We start from the raw sequence: 25,907 nt of genomic DNA, 5'->3' as shown, positions 1-25,907 counted from the left end.
GAAAACTGGCTGAATGGCCAGGCCTTGAGGGTGATGATGGACAATGCAAAGTCTAGTTGGAGGCTGGAAAATAGAAGTGTCAATACCAATAGTCAGTACCAGGTGAATCCTGTTTAACATCTTCACAATGGGGCAGAGTGATTTTACTGATGACACAAAGTTGGTAGAAATGGCTATTAGGCCAGATGGCCATGCTGTCATCCAGCACAAGCTTGATTGGCTGAAGAAATGGACAGACAGAAACCTTGCAAAGTTCAGAAAAGAGAAGTTCAAAGCCCTGCATCTGGTGAAGAACAATTCCACATGTCACTATATGCTGGGGGTCACCCAGCTGGAAAGCAACTTGTCAGAAAAGGATCTCGGAGTCCTGATGGACACCAAGTTGGACATAAGCCAATGATGTGCACCTTGTGGCAAAGAAGGCTACCAGTATCCTGGTTTGCATTAAGCAAAGTATTGTCAGCAGGCAGACAGAAATGATCCTTTTCCTCTGTTCAACATTGGTGATGACACATCTGAAATGCTCAACCTAGTTCTGGGCTACCTGTTACAGGGGAACTGTGGAGCTACTCAAAAGAGTCCAGCAAAGGGCCTCTAAGGTGATTAAGGGACCAAAGCATACTTCCTATGATGAAAGGCTGAGAGAGCTGGAACTATGTAGTCTGGAGAAGAAAGGCTTAGGAAGGATCTCATCAACATATGGAAGATATATATAGATTTAGAAGCAGATGAGTTTAGTAGTATGTGTATATATATAAGTATCTGAAGGGTGACTGCAAAGACAACAGAGCCAGGCTCTTTTCAGGGGTGCCTGCTGACAGGACCAGAGGCAATGGCAGAAAGGGAAATACAGGAGGTTCCCTCTGAACATCAGGAAGCACTATTTTACTGGGAAGGTGACCGAGAACTGTCGCAGATTACCCAAAGAAATGCTGGTCTCTCCGTCCTTGCACACACTCATACATTTTCTGGATGTGATCCTGGGCAACTAGTGCTAGGCAGTCCTGCTTGAGGAAAGAGTTTGGACCAGATGGCCTCCAGAGGTTCCTTTCAATCTCAATCACTCTGTGATTCTGTGATGTTAGTATTTATTGGTTATTATACTTAGTCTGGAATTCAAACTGGAAATATTAAACCTGATACATCTATTTTCCCCTCAACTCTGCATGCTCATATTCCTTCTCAGAAAAAATATTTTGTAGAAGTTATTCACAGCAGTGCTGCTTTTGGTATCAGACTCAGAGCTTGTGATCGACATCAGTGTCTCACATCAGTGTCAGAGGGTCTGTTCTGTACAACTGCGCAGCTGAGGTACTATTTCACCCTCCTTGGAAGACAGTACTTTAGTTTCTTTGGTCTTTAGAACTGGACGTTACCTCTAAATTTCTTACCAAAAGCAGTACTGTTTGTGCAGACTGAAAAATGTGAAGTGTTATAGAAGAGCACATTCTTTCTTGGTTTTGCTTGGCTCTGAAACCGGGCCATTTAAAGCACTATGCATGAAATGCAATGTATTATTACTCTCACAAAACATTGAGCTCTGTTTAAAACTGGCTTTCATGGTTTAACGCCAGTGTCTCAGTTTAGGGACAAATTTAGGAGACACTCTGGAATGAGTCATCTCCTCTAAATGGGTTCCAAAAATCCCTTTCCACCAATAGGAAATGAATACTAATGGATGAAAGTGAAGGAAAAAATTCCAACCCTATAGTCTATTAATTCCCACTAGACAAGGAAAAAAAAGTAAATAAATGCTAGGTATTAAACTCTCAGACCTTTACCCCCACACACACACTGGAACAAAACCCCAAAATGCTAGGGAAAGTACTGGTTCACAACATGTGGTACAAGGTAGTGTCAGGGTCTCTCTCAGGGAGAAAAAAAACCCCAAACCAACAGGAGCTTCATGCAGCAGTTTGGGCAATAGATGAAAATCTGGTGACTCTCTGGCGTTGACCTTCTCTCCACGGCAGATGAAGCAGCTGGGCTGGAGCCTCTTGGTGTGCTTTCTCTCCCTGGCTTGGCTTTCTCAAGGTTTGGGGCTGAAACAGTGGCCCCTCTCATTCTGATTCTAAGAGGCCCCTCTCCTGTAACCCACATTTCTCTGGTCTTGGACTAACAGACTGTCCTCCAGTTCACCTCAAAAGGTTGCTGAAGTGTTGGGAAGGGTGAAACAGGGAAACCTTATAAATGTGATTGTTTGGCAGAAGATTCTGAAAATATGAAGGCTAGAATCAAAGTAGAAATGAAAGTCTGCTTTGAGTCATGATGCTGAGTACTAGTTACTATATAACCAAAGAACAATAGCCTAGCCAGCTAAAGGAGAATCCCTGGTTGATAAAACAATGTCCTTCTGCTGATAGAAAGTCCAAAGGTCAAGAAGCAAGGAAAGAATTTGTAAAGCTTTTAGAGTTTAGAATGGAACACTGTATGTTAATATGGGGAGGCTCATAGGCTGTATGTAAATTCTTTAGTGGGTGTATCTTGTAGTGATTGGTTACTAAGAATTAGAATATTCAGTATAGAAAAAATGTATTGTATTGTAACAAGAACTTGGCTCACATAGCTCTTCGCTCTTAGCCTTCCCCTACTCTCAGCTCTTACTTCTTACCCCTTTCCCCACCTCTTAGACTTTCCCTACCCCTCTCCCTGCTCCTACCCCACTCCTAGTTTCTCCCTCCCTTACCCTCTTAGTTTTCCCCGCTCTCTCTCCCTCTTGTTTTTCCTTCTTTCCCCCTCTTACCCCTCTCTTGTCCTTCCCCTCTCTCCTAAGCCTCCCTGTTTTTCCCTGCTCTCCCTCTGTTGCTCTTGTTCTTTCCCTCCCCATCTCTGACCTCTTTTCTCCCTCTCTCCCCGCACTCTCTCCCCTCCCCCAGGGGCCACGAGGACGCCGAGGCTGGTGGCGGACACGGGTCTCTCCCTCTCTTTGCCCTTACAATAAATTGTTTTTGCCTGAACAGTTTGACCCTGGAGAAGTCTCTCACCGCGAGCGAGCATTTTGTACACCAATACTGAAGGGCTGCTGCTGCTCCTTCTCCAAGGTCAGGGAAGGGAAAAAATTTCTTGCCTGGGCTAACGAAAACTAAGCAAAAGCAGACTGCATGGCACCTGCATGCCTGGGGAGTGAGGCTTTCAGAAAGCCTGCCAAAGAGCCTAAAGCCCTCCTCTCCCCTGGCCACACCTTAAAGATACAGCAACCATTTTTGGGCATAAAGCAGAAGATCATGGAATAGACTATCATCATAAATCACCCCAAGACACCCAGCCAGTAACCAAGTACCATGTAACTGGTCAACAATTCTCTCCTCCCTGCCCCAGAAGGATGGGGGATGAAAATCAGAAAAAAATAGAATTTACATATTGAGTGAAGAAGGATTTAATGACTGAAATAAAGTAAAATATACTACTACTGCTACTAGTATTAATTGTAATGGAAAGGGAGATAACAATAAGGGAGGAGCAAAACTAAAACCAAAACCTACCCCAAGTGATACTATTGCTCAACATCTGTGCACTGATACCCAGTCAGTCCCCAAGCAGCAATCAACCCATACTGGCCAACTCCCCCCAGTTTGTACACTGAGCATGACATTCCATGGTCTGGGATATCCCTTTGGCTATTCTGGGTGAGCTGTTGTGGCTGTGCTACCTCACAACTACTTGTGCACCAGCTCAGTGACGGAGCATGAGACACTGAGAAGTCCTTGGCTCGGAGTAAGCACTACTGAGCAACAACTAAAACAGCAGCCAGTTAACATTATTTTCATAGTAAATTCAGAACACAGCACTGTAACAGCTACTAAGAAGGAAACCAACTCTATCCCAGACAAAACCAGAACACCAATGTAGATTGATCTACCTCATTTAAGACTTAAGCTTGACAGTCCAAGTAGAACTGACCATCATTTTTCTACTAAAGACGCATTTTTTGTTATGTCCAGGTAATCTGAATAATAGAAAATGTCCTGTTAACATATACTACTAAGGCTAATGGGCAACTTTTAGCAGTCATATACTGGAAAACCAAAACTTCCAAACAGAGTGAAGCTAAGTATTTGAAGAACAGAAGGCTAACAAATAGAACCTGGAAAATATGTGCAAAATTTAGGGGCTGGTCCTCTTCCCTCTGCAACAATGATAAAAATTCCTGGAACTTTGAAAGAATGTCAAATAACTTTTGTGATCTTTCTATGAAGATGTTCAAATAAAGATGCAGTGTTGTGAAATCAAAATAATTTTTCTTCTGCTCAGTAAAAATAACAGTACCACAAGGAAAGTCTCCTTCTTGCCTGACTAATTTCTCTCCCACCAAATAACTGGCTATAATTTCAGTAATGACTTTGCACTGATACATTTCCTGGAAACCTAATGGCAGACTCGATGCCAATATACCTTCGCCTGTGTTTGTGGTCATGTTCAGGGTAACCCAAAATGTTACTGTGTTACACATGTATCTGTGGCCCAAATTGCTACTGTCTCTTTAAGCCCCAGCACCATGCCTGGAAACAGAACTGCAAGAGCCAGCAGAATACCAGCGTCTCTTGAAAAATCAGAGCTGCCCAAGCAGATCTTTTTTACTTTGTGGCTTTTGCACAAGGCAGAGGTTCTGTACTGATTTTTTTTTTTTTGTTTCTCCCTGGCCTCCAGAGGCTGTTGTTTCCAGTGAGTTTCTGTGATTGCAACAGTACCAACTTGAGAAGTTATATTTTGCAATCAGTAACTGTTTCAGAGTGAATCTTGCAATATCTGTCGGTAGTGAGAAGACTGAGTTAGTGTAGGGGATCGGGTCACAGCATTATCGGTGCTCAGGTTCCCCCTCCCGTCCCTTCCATTGGAGTGGGGACCCAAGGAAGCACCTCCACCAATACTGGCGGAATCAATTGGGTGTCAGGAGGTGGCAACACTGGCCACACACACTCTCAGCAGCTCCTATCTGCCGCTAAAAAGGCTCCTACTGACACACAGAATAAAGACTCCACAACCTGCAAGGCTGTAAAGTAGGTATGTTTTCAGTGCTGAGACACATGGGGGAATCACTCCACCACAAACGTGCACGCCAAACAGAGCAGACTCTCTGTTTATGTACACTTAAGCTCATACATATTTATGAGTTTCAGCATCATCTATACATATTCATAACCTTATCCCCTCCTACTCTCGCTTCGTATGTTAATCAGCCTTTCATCGTTCTGTGCTTGTGCACTGTCTCCCAGTGGTCTTGGGCAGGGGTTGCTGGATGAAGTAAGTAGTCATCCTCACAATGCCTTCTGGATGAACCTGGTCTTCTCTTGGTATCTGGCCATCCTTCAAGGCTTCTGGCCACAGTTCAAACTAAAGATCCGGTTTTTACCATTTTTTAGAGCTCTGGTTCCTGCTTTACCAGTCTTTAATGATAGGCGAAATCCTGTTGTTGCATCGGAAAGGACTATCTGTTCTGAACACGCTTGATTGATTACACAGCAAGCTATAGTCGTGTGATAAATGAACTTATGAATAAAAATTCGTACAGGTCTAAATAAATATATTTGTAGCTATAATAATATAAAATATAAAATACAGTGTGGCCAACAAGTCCTTCCCCAGATCTAGTCGCGAATTCCCATTCGAGAGATAACAATCCTAGCCGGCGCCCATCAATGGAAAAGAATGAGCAGGACACGGGCCATCAGGCTGACAAAGGAACGAGCTGGGACGAGATACTCATCACCGGACCTGAACACCCCGCCTTGCAGGCCACTGTTGGGGAAGTAATCAGGCTGACAAAGGGAAAAGTCCAGCCGAGATATCCATCAGCTCCAACCCGGATCCAACCACCCCATCCAGATGGCCTGAACCAAAATGAAATCAAGGAACACTCAGAACTTCTTTACATATGAGGAGACTCTGCCCGGACGTCTATTTGACTCTATTCTCCAACGCCAGGAAATCAATTCATCCAACAATCAAGGACCCTTGGTGGATAGTGCCTGCCTGGCATTTGGCCTCAGGACACAAAATCCCTATAAAAACCCAGGCCAGAGAACCCTCGAGTGTGGATTTGGGAACACCTATACCTTTGGGTATAGATCCCTGTCCACCCATCGCTGCGCTGTTTATTTTATTGTGGTTTTTCCTCATTGTTTATTTTTATTATAAAAATTGTTTTATAATAAACTGTTCTTTTATTTAACCTAAATTTGCCTTTGCATTTATAACAGTCGCATAAACTTAGTTGTAAGTTCCCTATATCACTACCTGCCCTTTTATTTGTTCTAGGGGGAAGGTGGAGCCAAGCAGGGTTTGCCAACCATTTCACTTTTGTCTCCTGGACCATGCGGTCACCTGCAGAGAGCCCTGTACTGGGGGGAGAGTTTGTTCACCATTTCCCCTTTGTCTTCACACACGTGATTTCCCATGGCGAGCATCATCCTGCAGAAGTGGGGTACTTCTCCATTGTGCTTCTCTTTGTTCCTGGAGAGTTCTGGAGATTCAAAAATTTTGTATCTAGCAATCATTTACTGTTATTTTTTGCCTGTTCCTGTTTAGCTTTTTGGTAAACTGCTATTTTCCCACTTTTATCCACTCATATTTTTTTCTCCTTACTGGTGAAAAGGGAATGGTTAAAAATGTAAGAGGAGGTAGGTCATTTTAGATTGTTCACCTCTGAAATTGTCTTAAACCAAAACAGGTCATTAGCCTTTAGAAGTGATCTATGTCATAATTTCAAATTGCCAGGAAAATTAACCCACAAACACCAGAGGTTTGTGTCCAAAAAGGAGACAGAGGAGTCCCATTACTTTATTTGAATAAAGGGAGAGGCCATGGGGCATTTTCCCAGGGGTCTCTCAAATTTTTGGAGGATGCAGCCTCCTTTTTATCCTAATTCCCCAACTGCATGTGCCTCTCTTTCGCCATTGGCTGAGGTACTTGAGAGGTACAGACTTCTTGAATTGCCTAATACCTAAGACCCCCTTCTAACGCAAAACCCCCTCCCCTTTGTCTTTTCCTTGTGTCAATTAGTGAAATTCCTTATTGTGAAAAACAAAGCTCACTCTTTAAAGTTTTTAAAGGTTTAATAAGGGATAAAAGGGACAATATCCAGTGCTGGGGTGCCTTGGCCAACTGCCAGAAGTACACTGTTAGCTTAAAACAATTTTCTTATATGCTTTTTTTTGGTACATTCATTACATACATATTCATAAGGTTATAAATATTCAAACATTCCTGTAAGTTCTTTTACTTATTCTGGGGATTCTTTTAGCTTTGGTCAACCCTTGACCTGTCATATGAAAGTGTAGATTTTATTTTGGGGAGTCATGTATGTCTTTTCCTTACAACGTATATGCTATTTCCTCACAACATGTATGCTACTTCCTCACAACTACAGACAGGGAATGCAGAGCAGGAGTTTTTCCACATCCTTTTTCCAATGTTATCTGTATGGCTCCTTCAATGTTATCTAATGATACAGACAGGTTTTTAAAAGCTATTTCCACAAACTTATCTAAGTCTCTATTGCCAGTTAGTTACAAACAACAGAATAAAAGCATCCTACAAGAGCTATCATAGTCTCTATTTCAATATTTTGAAAGAAAGCCTAAACTGCAATATATGTTCATCATATAATGCCTGGATAAGATACACATGGCCAGGGCACTGGCCACAGAAGCTGAAAGATTATACTATATCAAAACCAGTTAAAAGTGATTACAAACTGTAGTACATAAAAATTGTTGGGATTTATAATATTTTGCAGAAGTCAACATATAATGGTGAAAACCAATAATTCTGCAATTATTTAAACACTTAGGGATTTTATGGGTCTTCCCATTGTTTTATTTGATGCCTATATAACTTAGGTCACAGTTACAAGGTGCTTATACACCTTGAGTTATAAGATATCAATATAACTTGATATATCTTTATAACCTGATATCAATATAATCCAAAAAATTAGTTTTTATATATCTAAGTATCCTAATAACTATATAACCTGAATAATAACTTTTATACCTATATAACCTGATACAAGTAACTTTTCATACAATGTAATGGCCAGTATATGGTCAACTAGTTGTTTAATGCTGAATAGACAAAAAAAGAAGAAAAGACTCACCAGGGAATAGCTTAGAGATAGATGAGTATAGTACTAATGAAAAATCAGCAACTGCAAAGCCAATTAGCCACAAAACCAAGAATTTAGGCCGGTTAAGACCAGACAGACCAAGGAACACCATAACTGTGCATGCTCCAAAGACAAAGTTGGAAAGTTCAGATGTGAAGAAGACCTTGGAAGCTTTCATCAAAGACTCCTGACGACCCCAGAATTGGGGAGATGCAAGTGCAGTGCAAAAGAACTGTCTAATAACCGTGAGATCAATACTATGTAAATTGGTTATGATGTTGTAGTGACACAGTGATACTAAGCAGTACTTACTGTATAAATATACCATAGCACCTGACAAAGGTGGGTGAGTTAGATGGAGAAATCCCCCTCAACACCAGCTCTGCAATAAACAAATACCTGCTGTATAGACATCCGTCTATGGGGATTAATTTCCAGCCTATCTTTTGGGCTTCAGTTTCATCTCTCAGTATTCAATTTTAGCAGACCTACAGTTTGTTTGTAAAGACAAATCTCAATCCATTTATCAATCAGTGCAATCCTTCCCATTGTTTCTTTTATCTCTCAGTATCTAGCTTTGTTTACCAGCAGACCCACAGTTTGTTTGTAAAGCCAAGCCCCTCATTCCTTTCAAAATCATAACACATCTATGCATTTTTGTTACTTCTTTCCCCATATTCCTTGGTCCTCCCCAACCTCCCTCTGATTTTGCTTATGACAAGACTGAAACCCATATTTACTAAACGCTAACAATGGAGGAGGAAGGGGGGGAGGAGGGACTGAATATTGAAGTAAACTCTTCCATTCCTACTTACTTAAATAATGATGGGTCAATGCATGTCTGCCCCTCCTATAAATAAAAACACTTTCTTTAAAAATACCCTTTTCATTGCAGGTACTGCACTAGATCAAGTTTATTGCAATGAGTTCTTTGAATTAGCAATTAACGGAAGTTTTTTCACTTGTCAAGGATGGGATCTCCACCTTCTGGAACTCACAGATAAAATTTCTGTTTAATTATGAACAAAATAGATATTCTTGCATAGCTGACAAGCTGCCCATCTGCATTTGAAGAATTGATACACAACGGGGTAACACAAAAAAGAAAGCTCCAACCTTAGTTATTTACCAGTAGTATGATCCTCTATCCTCCTTTAAATTTTTAATTCTTTTTTGGTTTTGAGAAAACAAATACTGGTTGTTTATTTTTAAAATACCAAGACAAGCAGCAGAGCCATATGAAACATTGGCTTGTTTAGTTAAGTTTTGCAAACCCTTTCATATATACCAAATCATATTTAGAAGATGGCAGTAATTAAAAGTAGGGTCAAAGCACTAAAGCAATGGAAATGGTCAACCCATTAAGGTAGGATTGTGAAAAGTCTTTCAGAGGTGTTGACATTTCCACATTTACCCTATTTCATTTTAGATATTTCAAACATGTCAATAACCATCCTATAATGTCAAAGTAACAATACTGACTTAAGTTCTCCCCTCCCCCTGCCTTTTACTTGTGCATCAGCCAACAAGCACCAGATGAACTCCCCTTAAAGTGGATGAGTCAGTGCAGTGTTAGTTGGCAATGTTGCTTTTGACTAGCTCATAAAAGTCACTTTCATATACATATGTACATATTGTGATAATCACATATTACAGCTTTGGCTTTCACAAACACTGAAGTGAATGTTACGTGCTGTGCATTATAGTATCATGTTAACTTTTGCAGAAATAGCTATAGTTGTGAAATAATAACTAATGCTTTTATTTTTGTAGCTAACTGGCAATAATTAAAATAGCTCAGACATATTTGTGAAGTAGCTGATGTTGATTTAGAGCACTTGTGGTTAACTTGGAATAACTGAAATAACTAAACTGTCTGCATGGTCAGATAACATTTGAGGAATGGGTGTGACAAAGACCCCTGATTCTGATACTTCAATTAGCAACAACTCCCACCTGCTGAAACCACGGAACAGGGGGCTCTTTTCGGGGCATGACACACAACCCTCAAAACTGCAACCAAGATTACCGCACATGCTCTAAAAAGGCGGATTAGAGGAGGGGCCATGCTAAAAAGTCCCTGGAATATGTAAACTAGTTTAAATAAATGTTTGAATATGTATAATGGTTTATGAATATGTATTTGACCAATGTAATAGAAAGGGTATATAAGAAGGTTTGCTATAGTTAGCTGGGGTACCTCTGGCTACGGCTATGCACCCAATGCTTTTACTTTTGCTTTATTGATTTTGACCCCTATTGTCCTTTATTAATTTTTTTTAAATTTATCTGAGGAGTGGGCTTAATTTCTCACACATATCATGACTCCAGTCATGGAGATGGGATGTGAGATATTTCAAATACAGTTCACTAGTCATAATTTGTCTTATATTATTAGTCTTTTATTTGTCTTATTATTAGTAATTATTTGTCTTTTCCTTTTTCTTCAAAGAAAAGCTTGTGTGACAATACCAGAGATTCAACCTAAGTAGCAGTAGCTTTTCCTGTTCAAGGACCCTTTTTCCCTTAATCTATTTCTCACCCTAAAGAAATAACTCACTTGTGCGTTCAGACTCTTTGAACACAGAGTTAAGCCAATGGAGGGCAGGGGGAAAAGCACTGGAAGATTTATGCAATGAAATTAAATTGGTAGTCCAGAAATGAGACCCCATATGCTACTTCATGTATACCTGAACTCTTTCATGCACAAGATCAACTCATTTCATAAAATCTCTTGAAGGTGAGTACCTGGCATAATGGTAGCCAAGTACTCAGGATACCCAAATGGTACAAATAAATTAAAACCCCATTCCTTAATTTTTTTTTTCTGTAAAAAAGACATATTTTTTGACCTAAATCACAGCATGCCAGATGCTATCTCAACACAAATACTTAGAAATTATTTATCATTCCTTGTATTACTTAAGTAAAAACAAAACCGGTTGATCCAATTCCTCTGAACCTATTTTAAAATGCCTCTGCTTGAATACCGAAATTCAAATGGTTGGAAATAGGTGATGAACTCTTCACTGTTCAGACATATTTTTCAACATGACAGGAAAATAAATGTGTCTTGAACTTCTCAGACAGAGGAATCAGAGGCAGGGAAGCACTGCTTTATACCTTTTCCTTCATTGCACTGAAGGAAACTGGGTAACCCAAAGAGAAGACAGCTGAAGGTTTTTCCCACAATCCCTTAATTATAGTAGCAAGAATTAACCAGTGTTATGGCCTTTGATTCTGGTGGGAATTACAGATTTTCAAAGTGTTGGTTAAGCAGCTGCGCCTTTCCTAAAGCTGGAGATCTAAGAATTAAAACATGTAAAATTATAGCACATTTCTACTAATTTCCATTGCGCAAGGCAGAAAACACTTCTTAGCAAAGAAAGAAACAATCTCTGTTGCTAAGCTTACAGTGCTGTGCATCCATCACATGGCTGTCCTTTCTGCCTCTTAGCAGTGTGCATCCTTTCACAGGCAGGGAAAAGAAGTCTCTTAAAAACTAAATTGAAATAATTAATCTACACAGGCAGGCAGATTGCACAAGCAGGAAATTCCTGTAGGTTCTCCCCTTCTGAAACTGTTTTCAAAGCCATTCTTGGTGTCAACTTTACCCGGTTTTCAGTCTCAAGTTACTCGGGTACTATCAGCTTACTTTAGTGGCAGACTGCTGGGAAGTTTGCTTTTCTTCTGCACAAAAGCAGCACACCCTCCGAAGCAGACTGTTTTGCAAGTTACTAGCCTCGTTTTTATTGAATCCATACCACTCAGTGATCCAAAAGCCCTCCCACCAGGGTAGGGAAGGCTAAATTTGTCCAGCTGGAGACAGAGCTTTCCGCAGCGGCTCTCTGATTTGTCGTCCCGGCCACGGAGGGGGCACATTGTGGTCAGCTCTAGAGCCCGGTAACAAAAGGCAAAGCGAAGAGGGAAGGGGCTCGCAGAGCGGTCGAGCTGGTAGCGGCCAGGGGAACTCACAGCGGCAGGGGAAGCCCCGCACCAGCCACGCAGGGGCGGAGGGTTCATGACTTGCCCATACTGGGTGAGGAGCGGACAGAGGACCGAGCCGCGGGGCCGCGCTGGAGGCGGGGAGCGGCCGGGGCTGCCCCATGGGCGGCCGGGCGAGCCTGGCGTGCCGCGGGAGGAGGCTGCATCCCCTGCCCCGCCGCCGAGCGGCGCAAGAAGAGGCCGGGACAATGATTCAGGTAGGCGGGCGCGGAGTGGGCGGCGGCGCGGGTTTTGGCGCTCCCTGCCCGGCGGCCGCCGCGCTCGGGTCCTCAGCTCTCGGGGCGGCGCGGCTTGTACGTGGCAGCGGCAGCCCACACCTATCTCCGCCGTGGCGAGGAAAACTAAGGCGCGGGTTTGCAGAGCGGTGTCTTTGCCGTCTCCCTAAGTCCTACTGGGGGCTTCCCGGGGTCCGGTTTGAGCCCGGCGGAGCCCAGAGCTGCGCTCGGCTCCGGGGCGCCTACTGGGAGTTCGTGGCTGGAGCTGCTCCGGTGAAGGGTGCTGAGCCCGCGGAGCTGGAACAGCAGCGTGCTGCTTTCCTTTGACACTGACCGCAGCCACCACATGCCACAGCTTGTGTTCGCCGGCCTAGTCTTGGAAATGGCCATGGTTGCCTTTTAATATGAATTTAAGGCTCCTTTTTGGGGGGGCTTTGTCTCTTTTTTGTTGTCCAAAAATAAGAATGTGTTGACAGTCCTGAAGTACACATACTGGCTTTTAATGGGTATGAAAGTCTGATCGACATTAAATAATTCTGTTTTTAAGTGATGGGCTCCCTTTGATTTTATGACAATGGACAAAAACAGAAACCCACAAAATAGCAAATTCAAGGCACAACTGCAAACAGGAACTTACCAGAAATCTGTTGAGCATTAGCTGAGAGTCTCATGCCACACAACTCATTCCAGAGGCTCATTCAATCATCTCTGTTTTTGGTTTGCTAAGCAAAGTTCTGGACCTTTGAAGTTTCATGCACCTCCTTCTGGGTTACTTCTGAAAGCTTGATTCAACAACAGACTTAAATTAATTATAAGCATATGTTTAAATGTTTTTGCTGACTTGGGCTCAGCTTAGCAGTCTTTCTCTCCTTTCACATACTTAACGAAGCAAAGTCTTTCATTTCAATTTCTTTCTGAAAACATCCCATTTCTATTATACCCTTTTAGGCTTAGTTTACCAGAAATCTATGGACAATATATCACACACGTACATGGCATGCACCAAATAATCTTTACTGGTTTCAAGCTTCCTTTAACCCTGTCATGTGTGCACCCTATCTGTGAAAATATCTCCATCACTCTTGTGTGTAATATTTCAACCGAGTGCCTTCGAATAGCCATTTTTTAATAAAAAATTGCCAAGGAAATTGCTGAGTGTATGTTTTTCTGCCAGACTTGCTTTCCTCTGAGCTACTCACGACAGACAAGTGAGTCCTTTAAAGGGCTGAATTTTTGCCATCTCAGAGTTAGAACGAGTGTGATTCCATTTAAAAGCATATACAATGATCTCAAATGACCTCTTGATATGTATCAGTCTGTGATCTTAGGCACAATATTACATCTGAAAATCATAACGCTACATTTGGAAGAAAAATTAATACAACAAACTTTTATCAGGGATTGTTAAATATCAGCTTTCAAGAAACTCTTAGCTCCAGCACTGTGAGTCATTTTAGAATCTAAATAAAAGTAGAGGGAAGACTACCCTTAGTCACGTGCAGTGACTCAGCTGGCACCAGGGCACCAATTTTCTTGGATGGTCTTGAAACACATTGAGAGAAGGCACCTCTCTATGTGACTTTGGGAGCAAAGACCTTCTTTTCTTCTTCATGCCAGCACTTATATTACTAAAACTGAGTTAGGGATGGGTGACCATGTCACACTGCTGTGCTAGCTGTTCACCAGGACAATTATGCCCCACTGTACTTTGCTGCTTTTCTTTGTGGATGCCTGGGGATGCTAACTGAGAGACAGCTGCTCAGACAGCTCTCCAGGTATTAATGTTACTCCTTTTAAGCTAGATTTTGCTTTCATGTTTGTTTGTGAATCTTTCTTTCCTTTTTCAAGATATCCTGAGGGGTCAAATGAACCTAGTTGCAAGAGAACAAACTGAATGACAAGTCCAAAAGTACAAGTCCTTTTCATGCGACATTTAAAAGGGGGAAATAACACGAAACAAGAAGATAATGAAATCTCATAGTTTCCTTACCACTGGTCTATAGGGATGTAGCAGGGGCTGGCTGGGGTTAAGCTGAGCTTCACCACTCTCATACAAAGTTTACGTGAAACGAATGGTCTGCATTCTTCTCTCATTGCATGTTACTATAAATCAAGAGTTTCTTCTTTGAAAGAGCCAATGGCATTTCTTAAATTTTAAATTAGCAGGAGTGATAGGGGAAGCAGAGCTAGTAATTCTCAAATTATTAGTTATAAAATGAATTCAAATGGTGGAATAGTCTAAAAAGCTGGCATAGACTCCAATTTATGCTGTTATTATAGAATAGAAAACATGTGGGCAAGATGTATTAATATCAGTGGATTTATTTTACCTCTGGAACATAAAAAAAGGAGGCAACAAGCAATAGCTTAAAACATGAGTTTTCTATATTGCTCTTGATCTTTCTTTTCCAGCAGGAAGATACATAATAATACAACAGGCCACTAAATGTCTATCACTGGGTGTTTGAAATAATTGTGACATTAGACATTCTGCCTCAGAATATGCCAAGAGGCATAACATGTATTTGAAGAGAAAATAGCATTATTTTGACTCTAGGAAAATGTTCTGAAGACTTAGGAGGTTGTTTTGGTTTATGTTTTCAAGGGGAGTGGTAGATTTTTCCAGTATGATTACATTAGACAAGTATTTTTTTCTTGGAATCAATGGAATTAAATTAACTTAAACTCACCACAAATGCCAGAGCTTTGGAGTTATGATATTTTGTTAGGTCTCATCCTGGAGTATTTTATCAGCTTTCTGTGAGAGGCTGCTATGACACTGACTATTGAATTCCCTTTTCAGTCTGAAGTGGAGTCAGGACTGAATGAGAACCAGCCCTGGCTCAGTTTCTGTAGGTAATTCTTCCTCAGCACATCCCAATGTTACCTGAAAACTGATTGTCTTAATCTTCACATTTTAACCACCTCTTTAGATTGTAATTTCTTTGGACGTAATATTGTAAGGGAGGTCAAACTCCCTGAACAACCTTTTGTGAGATCAGACTTTCTTGAGAAGCAATTTTTGTGATGTTTTTGGTTGTTTTTTTTTCCTCTTGGAAGTTGACTGTATGAGACAGGAAATGGTTCATATATGATTTCTGGTAATTTCAGATCAGTCTGATGTCTTTACAGCTCATAGCCTTTCATATTATACAAACCTGTGCTTTGTATTGCTGAAAGAAGATAAAGGTGTATCAGTTCTACTGTCTTTCATCAGCAAAAAAACAGACTGAAAACTGAAGTGCAAAGTAAAGTAAATGAAGTAACTTTTTCAGACTTGCTTAGGAAATACATAAAAGACCTTAGGTTTTCTAGTCCTCATTGTAATGCTTTTCCACTGAAGTGCATTACTTTTTAAGAGCTATCACTTATACAAAGCAAGGGAAAAGGAGAGCCCAAATGTATCTATGTAGTGTTTTCCCTTGCACAGTAGGTTTCTGTATTATAACTTAGTATCTCTGACTGTAAGAAAATGTGCAAATGTGAATACTGTACATGACAGCACAGTCACCAATATTACACAGCCCGTAATCTCCCTGCAGGAATATTCTGACTTCTGGTATGGATAACCTATTTGTACATATAGGAAGGACAGGAAGAAAAGTAGTTCTTCCAAGAAAAATAAATTTAGAGAGTTTATGGATTGAATAACAAGCAAATAGCTGCTTTGGCTCAAAATGTTCACAGGTCTGTAAGTCTTTAGCATAATTTCATGGTATGGAGTTTTGCAACAGGAAAGTCAGAATAGAACAGCAAGAATCCATAATAATATTTATTTTTCTTGCCTATGCTAACTCCTCTCTGCAGATTGCAGGCCAAAATGACACCTGTAGAAGACCGAGCCAGTGGGGTCATTATTAGTCATATCCTATTCAAGATGTTGATGAATCCTGTGGGCCAATCACCATTTTGTTAGTAAATGTGTTCTTTCACCTAATCAATACATTCTGGAGGAAAGTGGCATAAATTTTATTATTTTATGCAGACAGGAAATATCTTAGACTGTGAATCTTGTTCCATCTTCATTGTTATTATTTAAAAAGTTATTTTAATTACTGTAATGGTGTCCCAGTTGCTCATGTTATTGAGTACATGATAATCTTGGGGAAAATGGGAGTTAAGACTAATACAGATTACAAAGCAGTATGTAACTGTAATTCTTTTCAAGGTCCTCAGCACAATGCCTGGTTCCTTAAATGCAAGTTGTCTATCATATTTTTAATGACCAAGTAGGGGAAAAAAGCTTTTTAAAACCTCAAGCAATTTTAGCTGCTTTCTGTTAAGCTTCCAAGTGGTCTCAGACAGATGAAGTACAATTAAACATGTGATGGCTGTTACTTGAAATAATTACGTATGTCTTCAGTATCCTGCCTTCTGTCTAACAGCTACAGTATGTCCTGTGGAAAATAGCCTGCATAGTTTTCAGTCATTATAATCCAGCTTCATAGCAATTTTCAGCAAGAGGGAAACATCTTATTTTAGCAAAATAAATACAGCCTCAAAACTTGAAAAAAAATTCTTAGATGAACTGAATAATGAAGAAAGATTTAAAACACTTTCCTTCCAGAACAATATTAAGTGAACAGTACTTTCTTAGGTTACAATGTAAGATGTATCCAAAAGTATGTATTCTATTACTAGCTGTTAAAACCAGGTGTGGCAGTGTTCTTTATCTTCCACAGCCCATCCTCCCTCCAGGGACCTATCTCTGTTAATGGGCCCTTGAGTCTCACTGCACGACTGATAAAATTACATCATCCCATTGGGAGATGCTCCACCCAGGGGGAGGAGCCAAGCATTCCTACCTGGATATAATCTGAGGCTTGGAACACCACAAGCAGCCTTATCCACTGAATTCACAAAGGACAAGAGCTCCATAACCACCACTGGGCCTTCAGAGGAAGATCAAACCCTTCCACAGTATCACTGCTTCAACAGAACCACATCTGTTTGTCCAGGAGGGCTGCAGTCACTATTTAATTGGACTGCTACCAACACCCTGACCAACAGGGTGTCAGGTTGTATCCTGATTGTGTCAGTGTTTCTGTATTATTGCATTTATTTTAATTTTCCTATTAAATTATATTTCGACTTGGGATATCCCACTGGTTTGCTTTTAGACTGGTATAAGTAGGAAAAAGAAAGCTCCCCAAATGGCTGGGTTACTGCTCACAAGAGACATTTGGTAAGACAAATAACTTTCCTATGAAACTTACATACAAAAATACTTTTTTCTTTTACAGTTTGTGGTTTACTTTGAGCATTGCTGTTGCTTTATAACTCCAGAATTTTCTCTTTCCACAAGCATTACTTCTGCACAATAAATTGTATTACTCTAAAAGGTGATTCACTGTTGCTTCTCTCTGCTTTTTTTTTTTTTTAAGTCTAAATAAGGGTGTTTCCTGAATCTTTGATGGTCTTTGGTTATCCAGAAAACTGCCATAATAGAAGTCTTGGAGAACAGTGAAGGAGAAATGAATGTGTTGAATCTAAGAATATTTTAAGTATGTATAGTCTGCTTCAAATCTATCTGCTTAAAAGCAAGGAGGTTAGTTTTGGTCTCCCCACCATTTTATAAAGCTGTTTCTTTGAATCAATAACTCAGAATGCAGATACATCACTTCCTCCTGACATTAAGGTTGATGCAAATCCCTTGACCCTTAGAATGCAGAGAGTTCCTGCTGATTGAGTAACACTGGTGCCTGAGCAGTCCTGGCTTCTTTCATTAAAAAATAAAATGTTCACAGCATTTCCCTTACTCCTTTATTCAGCTCTACTTACGTAGAAGGTAATAATGAATCTGCCATGGTTGGATGTTTACTTAGATCCAGCAGGGATTATTATTACAAGTGGGTTCTTACAATTCAACAAAACACTTGACTATTAAACCCTTCCTTAAGCCTGTTCCTATAAAATAAAACAAAGGCTCATGTGATCTTGACATCTCTAGAAACTGAAAATGAATTTTAAAGATAACTTAAGATGAATTAAATTTAGGAGTGTTTAATCCCCATGTGACATATGTATGGTGCTGGTCATGGTAAATTTCTTCTTTCTGCCCAAACATAACAACACTTATCATTATGCCCTCTCTTTCTTCAAAGAAATATCTACCTGGTATTTCCTTTTCCTTTGTCGTGCCCTCTCAGATAGGCTCACAAAACCAACTTTCTTGCCCACAGCCCTTCTTCTTCCCCTAATGTGTGTACATAGATCACACAATTTTGCTAGCACTGCCTGTAACAGATCTTATGCGTTCAGATTATCTGTGCTTTAACTACCAGTCAGTATTGCTTTCTGCACTAAAGGATTCTTGGCTTTTTATAAATTATTTTTTACTGTTAAGAGTTCATTGTAATTAAAGCAAATTTCCCGATCCTTGTGGGTCTTCCTTTCTTCAGTTATGCCAAATAATGTAGATGTGAAATGTTTTAGAGAGTCAACTGCCACTATGGTTTATCAGAGCTGTTTAAAATCTGGAGAGAAAAAATTGGGTAATGGCAGAGCTAGCTAAATTTTGCTAACTGAAGTGAATAGGCAGTGTCATTCTTTCCTGGCCTGTCTCATTTCCTAGCATATACAAAAAAACTAAGCAAAGAAATCTTTATGGTGATAGAGTAAAGTGAAATTTATGTCAAGGTCTTTGAGATTTCTCCTTATTCTTAGCCAACAAGTATATTTTCTTATAAGGACTCCTTCAGATCTCAGGAGTTTACTGTGACGAGGATGACCACCTTAAATCATTATGATCAGGACTTGGTTGTCTGGTATGTCTGAACTGGCTTTTGAAAGCAGAGTTCATTGCCAAACCCTGTGTGATGACCAGCTTTGAGCATGACTTGCTCCCTGAGAATGCTGCTGTTAATCCATAATTTGTCATGCTGCTGTACTTGGTTTGTAGATTTTCCTATTAACCTTCATACAGCTGGTCATGGATCCCCTTTCTGAGGGTTAACACTTATTTGACCCCACCTTTATGGATTCCAACTTCAGCAAGCTGGTAATATAAGGAGAGTTATTATATAAAAGTGATCTTGAGATAACCTTCTGTTTTCTAAACCACTTTTCAACCCTGTGGTCTTTAAGAAAAGGTGCTTATGTCCTAGATCCCATTCAAAGTCACCAAAGTTAGGATTTCTGTTACTTCTTGGGCACTTAGGTTATAATAGTAATCTTAATTGTGCTTTTTCTGCCTGTGTATGAATATAAATGGTTTCAGTAGCAAGAATTTATTTTTTTAAACAAATTCATGCATATGTTTTCACAAATGCAGCACACAACCTATATGTGAGAATACATGTATGAATGTATTCACACTGGTTGTTATTCATATCTCAAGTTACTTGTGAACCCCAGAATGTATTTTAGCATATGGTTAAACTGGTGGTGCATTAATTTTAAATAATGCAGCATTAAGCATTAAATCATGATGACGGTGGATCTAGGGCATACCACAGGGAGCTGCTCCTTTCTTTAAGTCATGATATTTAAGAGTTCAGTTATGCTGCTAGATACGCTGCCTTACACACGGACTGAAGTCAGTAATTTTTTCAGGAGCTGTCACATATAGAGCAAGATGTATCTTTTCGGTTCCCATATGGATTTCAGGATGAAAGTCGATCATGACTGACTGTATTAAATAAAAATATTTTCCCAGCATTTGGGGAATGCTCTATGCAAACCCTACGTAAATGGTAGGTGAAGGGAAATAACCATACAAGCAAATATGAAAGTCTTCTGGAGTTTTCGTTACCTCTAATACATGGCCGTGACAGTTTGGTCAGTGAAAGACAAACTAGTCCCATTGATACCTTCTTCCCACAGTTCAGCCTTTCTCCTGTCCCTTGCAATGCACACACCCTTGTTATGGGATATCTGGTTGTGGTGGATAAATGAGTTGCTATGGGAAGTTAAAAGATATCCCTGTAAAACTGATTTTGGAATCATGAGAAAAGTTTCACTGAAACTGTGATAATTTATGAAAAGGATGCCTGTTCTTGTATTAAGAAAGAGAAGGAGAACAAGACCCACACTGTATTGCTAAATCAGGAGGAATAAATAAGTTGCTCTGTTTATAATTTTTATTATTACTTTTTCTTTCTTTAAAATTAGCCTGTCCCAGCAGACTTGAATTTTTTGTAAATAAACCCTTTTAATAATTTCCTTCCTTTTCAGTTGTTGTAATTGTTCTCTGTGATTTACTACAGGAAGGGTATTTTATTTCTGAGTTCCTGAACAGCCTGCAAGTAGATCTGGTGTAATCTGGTGCCCCTCCTGAAAGGCACAATTTTGGCTGCTGGTCCACCCAGCCATGCTAAATTTATATAAACAAGTTTTATGTATCTAAAGATGCCAGAGAAGCAGATGTTTTGTATTTACAGATATCTTTTGTCATCAGGCACTAGAGAACAAATTTAACACATCCAATGCCACATTTTAAATTTAAAATTAAAAACTATTAAAAAAAATTAAAATTATACCTTTATTAGACTTGGTTGAAGATCACCCTTTTGTCAAGCAAGATATTTTACTAATTAAATTACTGATTGGTATCTGTGCAAGCAGGCTCAGTCCTGATTCTCTTTTCAGCTCTTAACAGAAGGAGAAACTGATCTTTAACAAATATTACTGTTCCCTCTGTTTTCTTCTTACTCCTGTGTGTAACAAAACTTCTTTATTACTCTCTTGACTTTAAACCTTCAGTGACTGGGAGAGTGTAATGAAGAGAGAGGGTAGAGTAGTGGTGACTCAGAAGTAGGAGGCATGTTTGTATGTGGAGATTCAAAGAGGGAGGCAGAGAAAAGGAGATCTTGAACAGGAAGGGCCGAAAGTTGGATATGAAGGCACGAGGTGCAAAGAAAAGTGTCAGAGAAATGAAACAAAAATAGCTGAGGAAATTAAAGATGGGGTGTGAAAGAGACAAAGAGATTGAGCAAAAGATGAAAACCCAAGAAAAGATAACTTACCACAAGCTGTATAAATTTCTGTAATATATATGTATTGGCTTAAATTGATGTTTATCCAGAAGATATTCACCTAGGCTTCCTACTTAAGTATTCCAGAAGATTATGTATTGAACCATTTTATAATTGGCTACTGCTGTTTGCTGACTACAGAGGGAGCTCAGACAGTTTAAATTTGGAAGACCAGCTTTTAGCTGGCTGAAATTTGGCAAAATTATTTCTATGTAGTGTTTTAGAGCAGGATTTTTTTTAAAGGAGTAAAAGATGTGACTTTCTTAGAAATAACTCAGTATTCTTATAGGATCATGATGGAACTGTAGGTCAACAAACTTAATTGGTGGGGAAGAAAAACTGTTTATGTCAAAATAATTTAGCTTGACACATACTTTATTTTTTTTTTTCCTTCACCCATGTGTAAGGACTCTAATAGTGTTTGGTTTGTTTTGCTTTGTATATTACTAAACAATGAACTTTATTAGTATTTTAGAGATCTTGCCAAATTGTGAGGGTGTAAATATAAGTATAGGAAGTGTCTGACCACAGCACCTTAGAATGGAGAGAGAGAAAAAAAAAAGTGATCATATAAAAAACTTCATTCAGTTAATAAGGTGACCCAGTCTTCACACATGTAATTATAATCTCCTAAAATTTCACTTACCGTAATGAGAATACAAACCTGACTTACTCTTATTCAATGTGTATTAAAGGATCTAAATATGTTTCTTTGTCTTCTGATTTCTTATCTAGCAGCACTGAAAGCTATGGGCTTGTCTTCCAGTTGAGAAGGGGGAAGTATTGCATTTACATCTTTACAAGGTTTCACAGCAGTTACCCATGAATGGTTTTGTCATGATTGGGGGAGACGGAGAGATGACACATCGGGTTAATGCAGCAGAGGGACCTTTAATGGCATAGGCAGCCCCTATATACCCTGTTCAAAAAAGAAGATGCATATAGAATATTTCCATGCCAAATGAAGGGATTAAGTAGGCAAGCAAAGGTCTCCACGTTTGAACCTGGATGGCTATGAATGGTTACTACCCAGCTCATTGACCAATATCTGCCTGCTTGTGTTCATCATCAGGGATTGTCTGGGACTGCTTTCAGTGGCCAGCCTCCTCCTCTTATGAAGCATGCAATCCCCAGCTGTATGCTGTCATACAATTTGTGACTTGATCATCTTCCACTACTACTCCATCCTTTTCACTCTCCTTAATTAACTATCAATGCCTCTTGTTTCCCCATGTATACTTTTATAATCCTCTTTATCCTTATTTTTCAAGGTGACTGTGTATCTTTTTTATTTATTGTAACCAAGATACAAGAGTAAAACCGTAACACAATCCTATACAAAGCACTTACATATAAGATAATATTTATGTCAGTCAAGAAGAGGCAATAGTAAGGACACCCATGCAATGAACCCAAAGGAAAGCAAAACAAAACCAAAATCACCACCAAGAACAGATGCAAATAGTTTTTCTTAGGCCTACAAATAACTCTTATAATCTGTAGTTAGCCTAAATAAAATTGTAACCTGAAAGTAAATATCTATTTAACTTGAAGATTTCTTCGGTGAAAATGAAAATACTGAGAAGAGAAAGTCTGGAATCTATCAGACCACAACCTGAACTGAAATTTTATCAATGTTTCCAGAAACAGAAATTTTCGTGATAATTATTGCTCTCGTAGTATACTCCACTTTTGGTTATATCAAATGTTCTTTTCTTTACCTGTGCTAAAAGCTGTCTGCACCACAGAGACACATCTCCCTGGATTAAATGCAACATTCCAAAGAGTCTGATTAATTTTTTTCAAACTTGGAGCCATTTAACACAGCACAGGTGGAAATCAGGGAAAGTGACTCTGAATGGATAGCTAGCATAGAGCTATTCAGCATCACATGCTTGCTTTACAACTCTTTCCAAACTGATATCCCTACTAATTTATAACTTGTAAGCAAGCTACCTCCACAAAATAAATTGTGCCATCTGACAACCTGACTTTGTTATATATAGTGTGGCATTTCCAAGTTTCAACTCTGCAGTCTGAGGAGTTGCAGATTGGGAATAATCCCAGGGCTCCTTCTAATCCCTCTCCTCGGGCTACCATGGCCATTGCTTAACTCTAAACAAGTTAGTCTCCCTCTGCTGGTTTCTGTATATCTCTACATTTTGTATTTGTCTGTGAGTTTGACTGGCTCTTGATGCCCCCAACACTAGAAAAGAAGCAGCAAAAGTTGAATGTTCATCACTGATGGAGAGAATCTTGTCTCCAAATGTTACAGTGTTTTGGTTATCTAAATGAAATTAATGAGAGGCCAAGCTAAAATAAAACCAAGCTAAAAATAAAAGTAACAGAGACAAATGCACTGTGCAAGGCCACCACAAAACCTGATTCCTGGTTAGATCTCCTGCCCCACACTACACCTAGCTGCAAATTTTCAACTTGTCAAGAATTAAACAAGAACGTGTTTAATAGTGATTACTATATTTCTATTACTGAAGGGCTTCTGGGAATACATGAACAGCTCCAGCCAGAGCTGAGTCAGAAAAATCTAGCAAATTTGCATGAGGGTGGCTCTATAATAGCTATGTTTAAAAACCTCAGGCAGTTCTGATGCAACTAAGAGACAGGTACTTTTTAAGGGGAGTAAATACTAATTCAACACATTGTCATGGTTTAACCCCAGCCAAGTAGCTGCTCACTTACTCCCTCACCAGCTGGACTGTGAGAGAGTTGGCAAGCTAAAAGCTGGAAAACTCTTGGTTTGAGAGAAACACAGTTTAACAGGGAAAGCAAAGACATGCACACAAGCAAAGCTAAACAAGGAAATAATTCACTGCTTCCCATGGGCAGGCAGGTGTTCAGCCATCCCCAGAAAAGCTGAGCCCCACCATGCTTAACATGGGAAGACAAACACCATCACTCCAAATGTCCCCTCCGTCCTCCTTCTTCTCCCTACTTTATACACTGAGCATGATGTCACATGGTCTGGAATATCCCTTTGGTCAGTTTGGGTCACCTGTCCTGGCTGTGTCTCCTCCCAGCTATCCCAACTTCCTTGCCAGTGTGGCAGAACAAAAAGCAGAAAAGGCCTTGGCTTTGCATAAACACTGCTCAGCAACAGCAAAAACATGTCTATTATCATCTCTGCATTCAGCACAAATCTAGAGAATAGCCCCATACCAGCCACTGTGAAGAAAGTTAACTCTACCCAGCCAAAATCAGCACACATCCTCTTTCATGATCATTAAATCTTTATTACTGTTAAATAATTTTATAAAGAATATTCATATTAAAGGCAAAATTGCTGCTAAATTTACCTCACTATAAAATTTTAAGTAATTTAATTCTGATTTTAACTGTTCTAGCTGATTGTTAGAGACAGTAAAAGAATCACCTTTGAGACAGGTGCTGTTTGGGCCATCTCTCCGTTACAGAAAAGAAAGCTATTGACTGGCAAGCTTCACACGAGAGCTGAAAACTCCTCCAGTAATTTTTAGTATAACCTCAGAAATTAGGATGATTTGGTTAAACATCTGAATAGCCTTAATAAAAGGGAAGGGCCAGAGATGCTGCCCCCAGAGGCACTCACTAAACACATTATTTTTTCAAGTGTCAGCCACAATTACCTGCATTTCCACTGTACTCAGAAAGTGAATGCTTTGACACAATATGATGTTGATTGTGTGCTTCATATTACAGACACTGACACATTGCCAGTGGTTTCCCATGTAATCAACAGACACAACTGTTCAGGCTCACAGTGCGCTCCAGATGTCAGTGGCTAAATCCATATTCTAATTATGGTGTTTGGGGTTTCCTTTATTGCTGGTTGGTATTCCTTTATTTTGGTATTAATAACTCTGAGTTTTCTTGGTGAGAAAAAGTAAGAAAAGTAATCAATATTTTATCTTTCTGTGTAATTTTAAATTATTTTATTTTCTGTTTGTCTTCTTGGGTTTTTTTACCAGTGATTTTGTTGTATAAAACAGTGACCTGCTTGTCTTGAATGTGTCTTTCCCTGGTGGCTGAAATGAAAAGAAGCTTTGTGTGTGAGGCTGTAGAATGAGTTGAATGGAAGGAGATGGTTTAAGATATGCAGTGGTGTGTCTTACTATGCATAAATCCTGTGCATTTGACAGCTGCCTATTGAGCTGCAGAAGAAGGTGCAAATTATCTGTTGTATGCACAGACCATGATGTCAGTGTTATTCATGTCCAAGGTGTCATCAAAATGTGTGCAAATTATTTAAACTACTGTAAAAACTTACTCTGAAGAAAGATGTTAATGTTCTAATATCTGGAAGTAGTGTTCTAGTTTCTATTCTGTCAGTTAGTTACTTCTGCTAGATTCTTTCTTCCTAACATGGGCAAAAAGTTTTTGTAAGGTATTATTTATCTACCAGCTCCCCCCACCAACTAAATAGGAGTTAGTCTTACTGCTAAAATCAAAGTAATTGACATTTAATGGGAATTTAAATAATTAAATTGAATTAAACATGTAAGCTGATAATCTGGAGATAGTTCTAAAAATGGAACAAAGAGAAGAGAATTACAAATTTAGCAAAGGAGAGTGGTTTAAAATGACTGTGCAGGTACAGACATTTATGGAAAT

The 25,907-nt window shown here is 39.6% G+C and overlaps 1 protein-coding gene across 6 annotated transcripts in view; it reads left to right on the top strand.

Annotated features, from left to right (window-relative positions):
- Positions 1-11,999: 11,999 nt before the first annotated feature.
- TNS3 (tensin 3) overlaps positions 12,000-25,907 on the top strand; it is a 192,327-nt gene continuing 178,419 nt past the window's right edge. For 4 of the 6 annotated variants that reach the window (XM_088056446.1, XM_088056512.1, XM_014261720.2 and 1 more), the window contains exon 1: positions 12,002-12,306. In XM_088056446.1, coding sequence (XP_087912572.1) covers positions 12,211-12,306 — 96 coding nt within the window. In that variant the 5' untranslated portion in view covers positions 12,002-12,210. Of the gene's footprint in view, positions 12,307-25,907 lie in introns of all 6 variants that reach the window. The other 2 variants (XM_014261721.2, XM_088056755.1) reach the window with 2 other exon arrangements.

The sequence above is a fragment of the Pseudopodoces humilis genome, chromosome 1, assembly GCF_049639895.1.
Source record: "Pseudopodoces humilis isolate 2021_Gansu_Grassland_sample_001 chromosome 1, ASM4963989v1, whole genome shotgun sequence".
NCBI classification, from domain to species: Eukaryota; Metazoa; Chordata; class Aves; order Passeriformes; family Paridae; genus Pseudopodoces; species Pseudopodoces humilis.
This window is presented reverse-complemented; position numbering and strand designations above follow the sequence as displayed.